Below are 16461 nucleotides of genomic sequence, written 5' to 3'. Positions count from 1 at the left end.
AAAAAAAGCAATCAGGAGTGAGATCTTTGGAGAGAGGCAGGGATGCCAATATGATAATGGTCTTGATCTTGCAACCAAGAAAAACATAGAACGGTCTTGATCTCGCAACCAAGAAAAACATTCACCTCAGATGGTACAATGCTGATTTTTGAAAGTTTATGGTGAACCCCAGACTCTGCAAAAGGGAAATAGTAAACTGGAGGTCCTGAAGCTGACCCTTGGTGGACACAGCCTGAATGAGCAGGTCATCTAGATAAGGAAATATCTGAATCTCTCTCATCCTGCAAAAAACAATGACAGAAGCGAGGCATTTGGTGAATACCCTCGGGGCAGTACAGAGGCCAAAGGGCAAAGCAGAAAACTGAAAATGCAAGGAAGAAACAGAAAAATGCAAAAACGTCTTGAAAAGGGGACAGATGGGGATGTGAAGTAGGTATCCTTGAAGATCCAAAAACACCACAAATGCCTGGGGAAGGAAAAGAGGGAACAAGGTTTGAAGGGACAACATCCAGAAGGAGGAATCATTTACAAAGGTGTTGAGCTGAGAAAGATCCAGAATTGGCCTCCAGGTGCTTTCTTTCCTGAGGGCCAGCAACAACCTTGAATAAAAACCCTTGCCTTCCTGGGCAAGGGGCACAACGTGAATGGTGCCCTGGGTCAAAAAAGCCTGAAGCACCGCTGGAAAGAAAATAACTTCTCCTGAGGAAGATGTAGGAAACCCAGAAAGGGAGGAAGAGATTTCCACACCATGAAATACTCCTGGAGGATGCTGGACAAAACCCAAGAATCATGTGTAACCCTTGACCAAATGGGAAGGGGCAGGGAAAGAAGAGGGAACAGGGGAACCTAGCTGAAGGAAAAGGATAGCAAATGGTCAGATGGAGCCTGTTTTTTTCCTGAAAAGGAGCCTTCTGAGAAACAGAAGTCTGAGTAGACTTCTCTGGAGGTACATGCCTAGAACCATTTTTACCTTTGGATGGAGGACAAGACTGTCTGTGAACAGAAGCAGATTTGGAAGGATAATTCCTCTGAAAAGTAGGGAGGGGAGAAACAAAAATATGTTTCAACTTTTGCAAAGCTTGCCTTTGTCCAGGAGGGACTTAAGTTCAACAGCAGCAGAGTCAAAAAGGTTTTTAGTATCAAAAGGAGTATCCAATAATTTAGCTTTAATATCATTAGTTAAAGTCTGAAGACAAAGCCAAGAGTAACACCTCAGAACAGAACCAAAGGCAGTAGCCCTATAAGTAGTATCAGCTGCATCATAACTACATTTAATCGAGTGGCGAGCCACTTGAGAGGTAGACCACAACAAAGAAAGAGCCAAAACCCTCCATTCCCTTCAGAATCAGGGAGGTCAGAAATTATCTGAAAAACTTGAGAAAAAAGGGTTGAAACATACCTAGTCATATAAGTCTGGTAATTGACAGCCATAAAAGCAAGGGTGGCAGCAGTATAAACCTTTTTTGCCCAGACATTCCATGGCCCTACTATCCTTGTCTGAAGAAAGCAGCTTAGTAAAAGGTAACAGCTTAGAAGGTTTGTCAGAAGAAAAAGACACCACAGAAGGATAAGCAAAAGGGCATTTATACAGAAATTTACAATCATCAGGCACCTTTAAACTCTGTCAGGTTTCTGGGGAGCTGGTGGCTGAGAATCAGGGACAACAGAGGTTGCTGAAAAGGTATCCAGCAGGGGGTTTGTGAGACTCCATCTGGAGGAGCTCATAATACCTCTTCTGGATATCAGAAACCTGAGAACAATCCCACTTAAAAAATTCCATCATACATGAAATAGTGTCCCCAGAGGAAAGCTCTTCTAAAGGAGAATCTGGACTGATAGAATCCTCTTCCTGAGACCCACAGCCCAAAGAAAGGATCTGAGAAGAGTATGCCAAGGACTCTTCCCCCAAATCCAGATCCTCATCAGAAGACGCTTGCTGCCTAGACTTTTTAATAGGAGAAGATGACCAGGGAGGGGCAGGCACAGGGACTCTCTGAAGAGTGTTTAAAGCCATTAAAGTATTGAACAACCCCTGAGTAAAATCCTGCCATTCATGTTGGGGATCTTTAACATCAGACAAAATATGCTTGTTCTTTCTTCTTTTGAGGGACGTCCGCATGAAAAACCCTAGGAAGGTCGGACTCTGCCGACACTCCACCAGTAGTAGGAAACCCCTTCCAGACTAGAAGCTGCAGAATCCCTCTCAGTCCCTCAGACATAATCAGCCAAGGTTTTCCCTCATTGTCTTGAGCAGACGTTGAAAAACACTCTGAGGATGTGTGAGAAGTCAGATCCATGGTAGCCTCTGATGGGGTTGCGGCAGAGGAATCTGAAGCAACAACCAAATGATCTCTGGGTTTTCACCAGCCTCGAAAGACAGATGACCAGGGAAGGCTGGACAGCAGCTGAATCGCTGAGTTTTTTGGTCATATTCTTGGCCAGCTGCTGACTCTCAGAATGGGAAGACTCTGCCACAGCACCTTGCACCAGCAACTTTAGACATTGGTTTTCTAGGTAAACAGACATGGAGGAGTGACAACTATGTAGGATCTTAGGGATGCACACTTGGCAGACAGAACACTGTGTATGGTCATGAGAAGCACCCAAACAGAAGAGACACTACTTGTAATGATCTTTATGGGGAAATCTGCCTCCCACACTGACATTTTCCCTTTCTGGATGACATGCAAACCTACAACGACAAAAATAAAAGAGAAGGTAAGAAAGAACCCCAATGGAGCACTTATCTGAAAGCAAAAAAGAGGAACATTAAGACCAATGTTCAGTGATGGCACAGAAGTTCTTAGGTGTGTAAGTCACCTTTTTTCCCTATACCTTGAGAGGAGAAGCATATGTGTGATGTAAAAAGCCTATAAAAGGCTTTGGTATACTAGGCAAATATTTTGCTATTCTTGGCAGACCCCTTACATAAGGAATACTGGAACCATGATATGGATGGACATCTGCATAGTCCTTAGAAATGTACAAACAGAAATTATTTTGAATAACTTAATTATTACAAAATGTGAAGTTTTCCACAAAGTCACCCCTGAAAAAGGATTGCTTTTGTTTAGCAGGATTTATCTAGTTAACAAAATACAATAAATGAAGCAATGTCTCTGAAAAACACAAACCAGATACAAAAAGAGAAACCGAAGGTGTTCATTTGCCATTGAGCCAAGCAACCCTTAAAAAGTGGGACACGTCACATATACTGTACCTTGATTGGCTCCTTCTTACTCTAGTCATAGCAGAATGGTTGGTAAGGGTTACTATTCTGAACATGACCTTGTCTGTCATGACAATGTAATGGATGCATCATTTTTAACATACAAAGAACAAAGCAATGTATGCAACTGTATACATTTAAAGCTATATAGTGAAACAATCTATTGTACTTAATTCAGGGCATCACAGTGCTGGCTATATTAGTGTGTACAGTAAATGACATGAACTGTAGTGCATTGGTTAGCGTTGTCACCTCACAGCAAGAGGTTCTCCACTTTGGTTTTCAGCTGGAGCACCTTTGGTGGAGAGTCTGCAAGTCCTCCCTGCAGTCGAATGAGTTTTAAAGACAGGCAGGTAGGTGCGTGTGTGTGTACTTGTACCTTCTGTGAAGGTTGGGCACTGGGCTGGCAACTCGACACCGTAAAAACTCCACTGCCAATCAATCTGCAGACCGGTGATTAGCTGTGGCGACCCCTAATGGGAGAAACTGAAAGACATTGCTTACTAACAAGCTATATCCTGAAGGTACAAGTTTGATTATCTCTCTTTAAAACAGCAAACTGAGTAACTTTTACCAAATTACTTACTTTTTTTTTTTTTTATTTATTTGAATTTGTTATTGAGGGAGCACTGATCAGTTCTGTCCAATTTCAGTCTTAGTTCAGGGGCAGGGATCACATTTCTTAAATCATTCAAAAAGTAAGGCACTGTACCTAGTAGGCCTTGGCTTGTTTTTAAAAATGTAAGAACCTGGCAGGTGATGACATGCAATATATTAAAAGATATGGATAGATATTAGTACAAAGTAATGTCCTTGCTGGACACAGGAACCTGAATGGCAAACAAGTAAAGCACTGGAATCTACAACGCTCTCAGGTGCATTTTTAAGAAGGAAACAAATGCAGTGCATGACAATGTCAACCAATGTTGCACTCAGAATGGCTGGTTCTGTCAATACTAAAATCTATGCAGATACATTTTTTAAAGTCCTAATGCCTGAATATTTAGTACCAGTGATGTTTCTAACTGCAAGAATCTTCTGTGAAGCAAGATCATTTTGTGTTCTCTGCCATCCTCAATAATACAAAGACAGTGTACACCATATCACATATTAATAAACAGTTACCTTTCATGGGTCTCGATATCAAAGCAAAACCGTTTGTCTATGGAGTCTGTTTTCCGTCTGACACAGGACTTCAGCTTCAGCTCAAGAGTACTCTGAAACAAGAACATTTGAGTATGACACACACAAATCTGGTCTGTCTTTGAGATATTACTAAACTGCAATACTCCAAACTCAAGTTACATGCTGTGGAAACAGCTGTAAGACAATGCACTGCACAACAAACCACAATCCTGACTTACATGTTTTGTGTAATGACTGTCAGCATGGTGTTTGAATTTTCTCAAGCGTGATAACTAAACAAGCAAATTAAAGACTTAGCTACTGAGATGGCTTTGGATGTATATACATTGTAAGGAAAAGGTTTGAGTCTTTTATATTTTTCGTCAATCATATTAATGCAAAATAACATTCTGTGTATAGTATTTAATTATTTTTTAACTCAGTTATGAACAGGCTGCCATCAATGAGTATATTACAGACAGGTGCTGCAGTTTCTAATTCCCTAACTGCTGTCATCAATATTTGATGCAATACAGGGTAAGAAATACAGGGTTTGACTTCCATCACTGGTTCTAGTTAAACTACAAAGGACAAATGGCTTTAAGTGTTCATAAGGTCATAAGTAAGTACCAGGCAATCAGTCTAAAGACCAGTACAAGCCTTAGCCAATAATCCATACTCACAAGTTGCTTCCAGCCTCACGTAGGGCAATACAAGACAGACTTGGGGAGAATTTGAGGCTGCCATCCAATTATATAGGTTTATTTTGAAGGTGGCAAGGCTACTACTCTGTTTTACAGGTAGAGGAAGTTTGTTCCCATGGTGGGAGATATGTTGGGATATGAATCTGTCAACACAACATGTCTTTTTACGGTAATAAAGGTTTAGCTCTTTTAACCAGGTATTTGAAGAACTACTTGTTCTGCAAAGGAATAGGCAGTCAAGCAGAGATAAATCTTTTATGTCTCGAAAAGCTAGACACAGATCCCCATGAAGGAGTCTATAAGACACTCAGTAAAGAGAGAGGGATGCCAGTCTGTCCTGATAAATAAGATTTTTGATGCCACTGATTTTTTTTAGTTAAGAATCCCTACCTTTCAAGTTGAGCAATACATTTACACAAATACATCCCTTAACGTCATTACATTCAATAATGGGTGTAATGAGATAGGAGTAAAGGGGGAATTACTTTGGATAAAATATGTTGTGTGGTCATCAAGGACTATAAAGTAGAAGAAAAGTATCAAATAGTGAAATGTCACGCTTTAGATCTGTCACCATACTGAACCTCTATATGTACAAGAGAGAAGTATAATATTACATTTCATCCATGCCATTAGTTGCACAGCCAATAAAACATTAGTATTGGGAAAACAAAACATCAAGCCTGAAATTACCTCAAATGGAGCTACTACAAATCACCAGCTTTCACAAAGCTGATGACCCCAAATACTGAAAAATAATATCCCAAAACACAGAAGGGCAAAAAAACCTTAACTTTAAAAATTTTACAGGAGGGTCAAGCCCTCCTGCACCTCAGATGTTGGGGGGAGCCCCTTACACTCCCAAACTGGTATATACCAACTCCATGGTTGCACTAACTCAAACAAGGAAGGAATCTCCCAAAAGGAGGGACTCATTGCTGGTGCACACTCAGAAATTGCACCAACAACGATTTCCAATGGAAAGAGCTACTGTATTCTGCCTTTCAATATTTTTTTGTGGAAAAATGAAACTCAAGGAATAAAACCTTGAGCAGCTACTAGAGAGGAGTCATCTCAGGATGACTAATAGCTACCCAGGAACTCTGAAGCAGCAGTATTTGTTTTGGTTAATAAAATACAATTTAAGTTGCTTTTTGAATAGCTTTATATCCTTGACTTGTCTTATATCTTGCTGGATATCATACCATTAAATAATGAATGAACAAACTAAGAAATGAATAAATCAGCAAAAACTTCAACAGACAAAAAAGTCAGAAATAACTCATAATAACATTTCTAATGCTAAACTAGTGCCTGGAATGCTGTGATTATGCACCAATATCAGTTAAAAGACGAGCTAGTTTAGAACTACTCTAGCAGGAAACCCAATATTAACAGTGCATAATAATTGCTAAGCAGCTTTCTAAGCTCTGTTAATAGTGGGTCACACTAGACAGTAACTACTCAAAACACTTGCCAACAAATTATATTTTTGCTCTGTCTGTACTATATGTGTGAGTGTGTGTGTGTGTATATATATATATATATATATATATATATATATATATATATGTGTGTGTGTGTGTGTGTGTGTGTGTGTGAGTATGATGTACAAGTATACATATGGTCAATAAGTGGCAGAAACAAAGTTTCACAATTCTTGTTGTTTGCATACTGATGCATAACATGTCATTTTATTAATATATTAAGTAAATCAGAGTGGTATTCAAAAACTCTCCTAGCTTTTGACCCTTTATCTGGCCTGCAAGTGACAAAAAAAATTAAATTGATAGGTGCTACGCTACTGTCTGTTTGACAAGTGGTTGCTAAGGGATTTACAGGCTTTCAAAGTAGGCATAACACTTTGTACTTTTTTTCCCTTTCTTTTCTGTAATTTGTAGCACATGGAGCAGATAAAGCGCTATGCACTTCCAAAAATTATGATCAGATCTCTGAAAGCAAACTTTAATTATTCGTTCTTGACATGGATGCCAAGAATCACCTTTTGAGAGAATTTTTTAGCATCCATGCCTCATATACATAATAAAGGAGTTACATTCGGAGACCCAGTCATAATTCTCTATATTCTATCTATGCTATTAGGTTCATAGGCTGGTACTAGGCTATCAGCCCTAGGACCTATACAAGCCTAGCCATAACAATTCCTTGGCTATTTACTTCCCTGGACCCCTGTCTAGCAGGGCGACTGACATGATCCCTGGGGTGAATTTCCTTTCTCCCATCCAATCGTCAATGTTCCTTTTGAACAGGACCAAAGAGGGACTCTGCTTGACATGTATAGGCAATCTATTTCAGAGTCTGGGGAGTCTCTGGGTCAGGAACCTATCCCTCCAGCATGTTTTGTGATGACAAGGTTTAGATCCCTGGAGTGTGTGGCTCTGAGGGAATGGGATTTCTTTAAGTGTAGCATGTCCAACAGCTCTGGGTTTGCCATGGCCTTGTATGTTAAGCAGAGATCGCCTCTGAGTAGACGATATGCGACAGAGCATAGCTGGAGTTTTTAAAAGCGGTCAGCATACGGCATCTGCTTTAGGCCTTTGATTCTTTTAGTGAGGTATTTCTGCGGCCTTTCCAGTAGTTGCAGATGTCTTGAGCAGAACATACCAAACGGGGCATTGTATTCTATAATGGGTCTAATGAGGGATGAGTACAGTGGGACAATGACCTCCTTTTTTCTGGATGAAAAGCCCTTAGTGATGGTGTGACACACAGAAGGATTTCCTAACTGTTGTGGCGATGTGGTTATCGAAGGTGAGACCACTGTCCACCTGTGTCCCTAAGTCTCTTATCACACTTTCGGTGTTTAGTGTACTGCCACCTATATGGTAATTCATGGGTACATGTTTTTTCCCAAAGGGGATAACTATACATTTCTTGGCACTGAGCTTGAGCCCATGGCTCTGGCACCAAGCATCTGTTTCTGTAAGGCCCTTTTGTAGAGTATCCACATCATTTGGGGATTCAATAATGGCTCTCGGTTTGCAGTCATCTGCAAACTTCGTTAGCCAGAGTCCCTTAGTGTTGGCCTGTACTTCAGAGAAGTAGATGCCAAACAAGAGCGGTCCCAGGACTGAACCCTGAGGTACTCCGCTTGTCACTTGTCTGGAGCTGGATTTGGAGTCGGCTACTTTTACAGTGTGGGTTCTATCAGTAAGCCAGTTAGCAACCCATTGGGTGATGTAAGGATTAATGCCCAGCTTAGTAAGTTTATCTATGACTCCAGCATGGGGGATGGTGTCAAAGGCCTTGGCAAGGTCTAGATAGGCTGTGTGGACCACCTTACCCTTGTCCATGGCTCTGGAAACGGATTTGAAGAAGTCAATCAGGTTCAGGAGACAAGATCTGCCCTTCACAAACCCAAACTGGGTGGGGTCCAGTGTTTGAAGGTTGCCAATGTCTTTGTTTATAAGTTCCATGATAATACGCTCCATGGCCTTGCAGATAAGGCTTGTCAGACTGACGGGACGGTAGTTTCCAGGATCCAAGGTGGATCCCCCTTTGTGCAGTGGGATAACTGTAGCTCTGTGCCACTCAGTGGGCACAAAACCTGAGGTGAGTTTATGATTAAACATGACACTTAGGTGAGGTGCCAGGTCATATTGTAGTTAATGTAGTACACAGCCCGGGATGTCATCTGGTCCCATGGATGCTGTATTCTTAGCTTTGGAGAGTGCGTTTTTTACCTGTGTGTCCATTATTACCAGAATTTGGCAATCTTCCGGTATTGAGATAGGCAATTTAGGGGGGTGAGAGGGGGGTGAAGTTGGCACTGAATCGATTTGCCAGGATATTGGCAATATCCTTGGGATCAGTATATTTAATGCCATTCTGTTTTAGCCCAGAGCAGACCTGAGCATTGCCATTTAGATTATTGACATAGTTATAAAATGTCTTGTGGTTGTCTTTGGAATCTTTGGCAATTTTATTTTCGTAACTAGCTTTGGAGGATTTTATGAGGGATCTCAGTTTCCTACTGAGGCTGGTAAGGGAGTTTTTTGCATCCTGAGTTTTTTTTCTTTTCTGCAACAGTTTCTTCCTTTTGTTGTAAAGTTTGTTTATGGCAGAGGACCACCAGATTGGCTTCCTTTTTTTGGATGAGAGCATCTTGGTTCTATTTAGGATGGCATGATTCATGCATGAGTGGATGTGCTCGTACAGTGCCTTAGTGTAGGATTCAGCAGTTGAACTTTCAGTTCCCGTCTGCACGGGTGTCATGAAGTTTGTCACTTCTGACTTGAGTAGCATGAAGTTGGCTTTGGAGAAGTTTTTTATGGAGGTTTCCTTACTGGGGGGTGGGGGTGGGATGTGGATGTTAAGGGTGATTAGCTTATGGTCATACCTGACTAACGAGGGGTGACCACAGGTGTGGAGCATCAATTTCCCATGTTGGTAATAACCAGGTCTAGGATATTGGAGCCCCTGGTGGGACTATGGATTAGTTGACTCAGGGCGTTGGAATTTATGAATTCCAAGAACCGTTGGGCAAAGGTGTTGGTACATGAGTAGTTTTCCCAGTTAATGGCAGGGTAGTTAAAATCACCCAGTATTTGGGTGTTTGGTTCTATCTTAATATTTTTCAGTATGTTTAGAAAGGTGTAGTGAGAATCTTGGGGTATGGTGGGGCATCTCTAGCAAGCTACAATTTGGATTGCAGTCTTACCTAGTGTTAGTTTCACCTGGAGAATTTCAGACGCATTGTGTTGGGCAACTAGCCCGGAGGTGTGAATATCCTTGGTGAATATTGACACTCTTCCACCTTTAGTGTTTTGATCCTGGTTTGGTGGCCGAAAAGTGTGGTAAGAGTTGTAGCCTGGTATTGCAGGGGTGCTCTCTGGAGCCTTGAACCAGGTCTCAGTTACAGCACAGATATCGATGTTCTCCATTTTTAGGAGTGCCTCGAGAGAGTGCATTTTGAGGTTTAGACTTCCAGCAATGAGTAGCATTGCCTTCAGATTTTGCATGCTTGTACCTGGTTACAGTGGTGGTTTTGTCCTTTGAACTTTGCCTAAAAAAGGCACTATAGGGGTGGCAAGAGCCTTAGTCAGTAACCTGAATTCCAGGGGCGACAGGTGCAGACCATCTCTGGCAAAGCATCGTGGTCTGTCGATCATGTCGCCCCAGGCAGACAGATACTGGATCCCCTTTGAATGACACCAGAAGCTTAGCCAATTGTTGAAGTCAATCATTTTGTCCTTATATTGTGGTATCGTTCTGGGCGAAGGCAGGATGCTACTCAGGGCTAGGGTCATACCTGCCTGGGCCACATTATCCGAGAGCTCTTCCATGTCTCTTTTCATGTAGTCCAGGGAGGTATGTCTCAAGTCATTCACTCCAACATGGACAATGTCAGAGTCATATTTGTACTTGTTGTGGAGTGACTTGAGTGCCTGCATTATGTGGCGGATTCTGGCACCCGACAGGCAGCTCACTGTAATTTTCTCCTTGTTCAACCTGGTGAGTGGGACATCAGTGTACCGGACTATAGAGTCACCTATGACTGAAGTCTTAGGTACGTTGTCTTGCCTTAGGGGCTGTTGCTGGGTGGCACACTGGTGTTGTGAACTATGTGACACTTTGGTTGTGATTGGTGTTTGTTTGCATTTCAGCTTCAGAGGTCCTTGTTGCTTGGGCAGGTTACAGTTAAGGGCCTCTGCATATGTGGATTTAGTGTTGCTATATGTGGGTGTTGGTGGTGTGGGTTTAGAAGGGCTATGTGCTGCTTGAGGTGTAGTGTGGGTGTTAACCTTCTCCTCTTGACTGTCTAGCACAATCTTGGGTGGAGAGAGCTTTGCTTCCATTTTGTCTATGTAAGTGCATCTCTCACAGGTTGTAGTGTTGGGTGGTAGGAACATGGTTACAACATTCCTGTCTTAGAATTACCACAAGGGCTAATAGAAGGCAACATACTAGATGCAGAAAATTCACTCCTAGAAACAAAAGTACCATACAATTGTTTTTATTTTAAAAGTACTTAATTGATAAAATGATGGTGGAATAAAGTACTAATTTGAGACACTCACCAGCTTAGCAACAGGTTTTTGTTCCATGGGAATCATAGTGAGCAGCCTGGAATCCTTGTCATATTTACAGTAATACTTCACCCAGGTAGTACCCAGTGCCCCTAGGAAGACATAAAAATGATTAACATTAACATTAATAACAGCGTTAAAGCTTCAACTGCTGTCACCTGCATTATGTATGACTGTAAGGTGCTCCTCTAGGCAAATGCATAACTCTATGTTAGATCAGCAAATTTAGAATTTAGTACAGAACTGCAGCACAAGACAGGAAGAGGTGAGTGAAAGTGTTAGGTTAATCATGTTCCATTGTATGGATATCCTTTAACCTTCTATCAAATCCTCAACCCTTAAGAACTTTTTTTCAAGTTGTTCAGTTTCAGAGATCTTCCATTTTTTACGATTTAAAATTATTTTATTGACCTGCAATGAAACTGTTAGCTTGAACTGCAGAAGCAACAAAGTAACAAATATATATATATGGGTCTACCTGAGATGGTCGACAAGCCATTTGATCGACTTTCATTTGGTCGACAATTCATTTGGTCGACAGGCATGTTATGTGGGGGGCTGTGCCCCCCACACCCCCCTAACTATATATATCAACTCCAGGGTCGCACAACATTGAGGAGGGGGGCAAATCTGTCGACCAAATGGCTTGTCGACCATCTCAGGTAGACCCATATTATATATATATATATATATATATATATATATATATATATATATGTGTGTGTGTGTGTGTGTGTGTGTGTGCATAAAATAAACAATGGTACAGCACTGGCACAAAATAAAGAAATTACGAGAAAAAGTGCATAAGAATATAACAAAAGTATTTCCAAATCTGTAATATTTTGTGATGCACTGGATGATCCAATGCGCTGACAATCATGTTCACAGAGTACTCTAAAGAAATGAACACAATGAGATTTTTAGTACAAATACTGAAAGCCAACAACACTAAAAGCCTGCCTTCAGCAAAGGAAGTACAAGTTCCTGATTGAGGATTTTCAATATATTCTCTACATAATTTCAACAGACAGCCTACTCATCATTACACTAAATGAATGTGAAATCAGTGTGCAAAGCTGATACAGGCTCTTACAAGACACATTCCTTTTATATATAGATGTCTCTCTCAAAGCACTCTGATCTTTGCAATCTAGCTTTCAGAATTGCCTGGCTTGAAGGTGAAATGCAGACAATTGTTACAATGTATTTGCATGAGTAGTAGTTGTCAGTTTCAGTCAGATTTTCACAGTAGAACCAAAGTGGAATAATGACCAGCAAGTGTGAGCTGCAAAGCTGTCTTAAGTCTAAACTTCCCCAGGTTCTCTCACTAGAAAAGGGAATATATTCTGCAGGGCATATGGGAAAGCAATTACCTACACTACAGTATGTCACAGATAACTGTAAGGTAATTAATGCTGCACTGCATAGTGGGTCATAGGTAAGTATCGGGCTATTCACCTGTGAGTATCTTTAGAAGCCTAGCTATACATTCCCATGCAGTTTTTAGCACTTATATTTGTAATACAAATATCCCAGAGTCAAGCAGAACATTTACATGTTGCCACACTCACGACAGACAAGAGTGCTAAACCAGGGGTGAATTTGTGGTTACCCACCATTCATCCAGATTCCGTTTAAATAGTTCATGAGAAGTACTCTGCTTTATATGGACAGGAATGTGATTCCAAGGAAATGGAATTCTCTCTGATACATATCTATCCCTCTAATATGCTCGATTTATGTTGCAAAAGAGATTGAGAACTCTTGAGTGGCTGTTTATGCCCCCACTGGACTTGCAAATGTACAGTAGGTCTTACAAGACAGGGTCCGTTGAGGCTCTGTATGTGAGGCAGAGATCTTCCCTCAGTATGACACTAAAAAGAGGGACAAGTGTTTGAGATGGTACACATAATTTTTATGATTTAGGCCTTTGAATTTCATTGTAAAAAAAAGTATTGTGGGAATTCAAGTTGGGTCAAATATTTGGGCAGTTACATACCAAAGGGGACATTATACTATTGTGTGATAGCACACAATTTTGATCCTGATTCTCTTGGGGATTGTGTTCTGGAAAAACTACAAGTTGGAATAGGTGAATGTGTGTCCTTAAAAAATAAACTTTAAAAAAAAGAAATCCTCTTGATTTTAAAGTATGGCACTTTGGAGCCTCAGGGACTTAACAAGGAATGTAATTGGAAATGCATGCTTTAAATTGTATATTTAATTGATTAATTGTCTTGTGCAATATGCTGTATTTAAGTAAAAAGTGTTTTTACTCTTGGAAGGCTGTGCAAGCTGAGGCGCAAAGTGTTTCATTAAAATTTCTTACTTCTTGGATCAGTGGTCTTTGTAGTATTTTAAAATTTTATTTTTTGCTTTTTTAAAGTTGTATTTGTTGTTTTTATGGCCACTGATCCTGCAAATGTGCCACGTCTCTTTAGGGATGATACAATTGATGGCAGCCAAAGGACTATTCAGCAGTTTGCTTTACAACTGAATGAGAGAGGCTCTAGAAATTTAGAAGCAGTAGGTACTTCTAAGGTGCCCGGTACTGGTAATTTGGCTACTCTTGAAGTGGCTGTTCAGGATCCGGCTATGGCTATTGCTTGGGAGCACTTTATGGGGGAACGAGAATGTCGTTTTGTGAACCCTTTTCAAACTTTGGGTTCTTCCACTGTGACTACTTTATCAGCAGAGGCTGTAAATCTGAGGGAGAAGCTGGAAAATCTGCTGCAGAAGGAGGCTAGTACACATATTAATATTCTTTGTCTTCAGTGGTATGTACAGCTGAATATTACCTCAAGAGGTCTGTGAGCATGCAAAGCACCTACAACCCCCATTGAGGAGGGGAATGCTGAGGATATGGTTATTCGAAAGAGATGGGTACAGGCAGCTCACCAGTGTTCTACTGAATGGGTACTCATCCTATTTGAGAGGGATGAGTTAGAGAAGCAAAGGCTTTTAGAAGAAATCAGACTGGTGAGTGTTGAACTTGATAAACTTTTAACATCTGTTAAACTGACTAGTATGCTGGAAGAAATTAATGACAGACGTGGACTTTGAAGAATTACCAGTTAAGCGTAAATGCTACAAAATGAACAGAAACATTAAGGATTACAGTCTTGATAAAGTGTTTCTTTAGAAAATAAAAAATAACAGATCTTTGTCATCTAGAAGCAGAAGTAACAATGGTAGCAATGATGTTATTTGGGGTACACATTTCTGCTCCTTCCTCAGTTTCTTTTGCTGCTTCTGAGGAGGCAGATGTGATTGCTGGAACTGAGGGGAATGTGGAACAGTTTCCAGCCTTGCCAAAAGCACAAAATTCGAAAGATCTGCAGAACCACTTTCAGAATTCCAGTTCTGCCACAACAGACTAACAACAGAAAATGGGGCTGCAATGAATGGGGCCAGCAAAAGAACTATAATAAGAAGGGACAGCATAACATAAAAAAGCGCTGGTATTAATGTATTTTGTGACAATTTACATATCTTAAATCTGTCCAAACATGACATTTTTGATGTGGTTATGTCTGTATTATGTCTTGGCCTTAAATTTATACCAACTGCTTTACCAAGAATACATGTACTTAAAAGTGAAATATTTTCTTTCAGTAGAAAATTGCATTTGATGTATTACTTTAAACAAGAGGGAGGGGTTTTACCTTCTGACTGTTATGAAAGTGGTGATGATGATTCTTTTTACTCATGTTTGTCATCTCAGGAAGACTTTAATGTTTGAGAATGACTTTAATGCTTATTCCCAACTGAACACTGATGCTATCTCTGTTAAAAGCTCTTTTATTCCACCTTTTCTACATAGCACTTTGCAAGGATATTTTGCTAGACTTAACTTTGAGGTTGAACAAATGTACTGGTCTTGCATAGAGAATAAGTCTAATATATGCTTTAACTTAACTAAGTAGCCCTATTGGAATTTGGTAATGACAGAAGATGGGTGGTTAAACCATCTGATAAGGGCAACCAGATAGCAATCATGCATTTTACACAATATTTAGAGATGTGTTATAAACATTTGAACAATGTGGAAATTTATAGAAAATGTGATGTTTCTGATTACTTTGAAGCTATTAAGGAGTACCAACTGTTGTTAGACAAAGGTATTTTACCTCTAAGGATGTGGAAAACTGCTCTATGGCAGTTTTTTTACTGTCTACATAAGACACACAAAGGTCTAACTAACCTTAGTGGTAGACCTACAGTGTCTGCAGAGGTACTTTTTTGAAAAACGTAAGTGTGCTGCTACATGAATATCTTAAGAAATATGTAATGAGTACCACATCTTATATTAGGGATAGCCAGGATTTTTTGAACAAAATAAAAGGGAAAGTTTGGAATATGAATACGTTTTGACTCTGCCTGGATGTCAAAAGTCTTTATACTAACATTAAGCATGAAATAGGGATTCAGGCCTTATTTCACTTCCTGGGGGACTCTCCCATATCTCATTTCTTGATAGATTTAGTTATGTTTTGTTTGAAAAATAATTTTTATATGTTTAATGGAGACATTTTTCAACAACTACAGGGCACTGCTATGGGGGCGGTTTCACACCCATGTATGCTAATTTAGTTATGGGTAAACTTGAAGATGATTTTGTTTATAGACATGATTTTTTTTAGATCAAAAGTTATTTTATATTTTAGATTTATTGATGCTCTTATTTTTTTATGTCAAGGAAGCCAAACAGAAGCCCTTGGGTTTGTTGATGACTTACAATCTAATACTATGGGCTTAAGCTTTGATGGTATACAGCTTGGCCCACAAGTGAATTTTCTGGATATTAGCTTAGATGGATTTACAACTAGTCTCCATAAGAAATTTGAACATAGAAATGTATTTTTATATGGGAGTAGTTGTCACCCCAAACATTTGGTTAAGGTACTGCCTTATAATGAATTCTTACGAATTCATAGCTATGTAGCCTTGATATGACCTTTGACAGAGAGATAGCAGAAGCAGAAGATAGTTATTAAAAGGGGCTATGATGTTCAGGGAAGCTAAACAAAAAATCATGGACATGAGGTATTCTTCTAACCCCCAGGGATACTCTCATTATGCCCGTGTTAGTGGTAAATATAAAGCTGGTACATGTGGAAAAATATCCACCAACATAGTTGGAAATAATGTGGACCAGAAGAAAGTTTTCTTCGTGACAACCTATAATGTTATAACTGAGGAAATAGTTAAAAAAAGCACATAGTTTGTGGCCCATGCTTCTAAGGGATAAAATTTTGAACTCTGTATTACCTGACTTTGTGAGTATTGCATATAAAAGAGATAGGAATGTGGCTGATATTCTGGTACATAACCAATTTTGTTTACCAGATGT

The 16461-nt window shown here is 40.0% G+C and overlaps 1 protein-coding gene across 3 annotated transcripts in view; it reads right to left on the bottom strand.

Annotated features, from left to right (window-relative positions):
- The window catches only part of OPHN1 (oligophrenin 1), a 2670560-nt gene that overhangs the window by 816803 nt on the left and 1837296 nt on the right, over positions 1-16461 (bottom strand). For all 3 annotated transcript variants that reach the window (XM_044057106.1, XM_044057104.1, XM_044057105.1), the window contains exons 9-10: positions 11100-11200; positions 4355-4446 (exon numbers count right to left, since the gene is read on the bottom strand). In XM_044057106.1, the coding sequence (XP_043913041.1) occupies positions 4355-4446; positions 11100-11200 (193 nt within the window). The remainder of the gene's footprint in view (positions 1-4354; positions 4447-11099; positions 11201-16461) is intronic.

This window comes from Protopterus annectens, chromosome 15.part0 (genome assembly GCF_019279795.1).
Source record: "Protopterus annectens isolate FY-2018-M chromosome 15.part0, PAN1.0, whole genome shotgun sequence".
Taxonomy (NCBI): domain Eukaryota; kingdom Metazoa; phylum Chordata; order Ceratodontiformes; family Protopteridae; genus Protopterus; species Protopterus annectens.
Note: the sequence above shows the minus strand (reverse complement) of the source record. Positions and strands in the feature narration are given on the sequence as shown.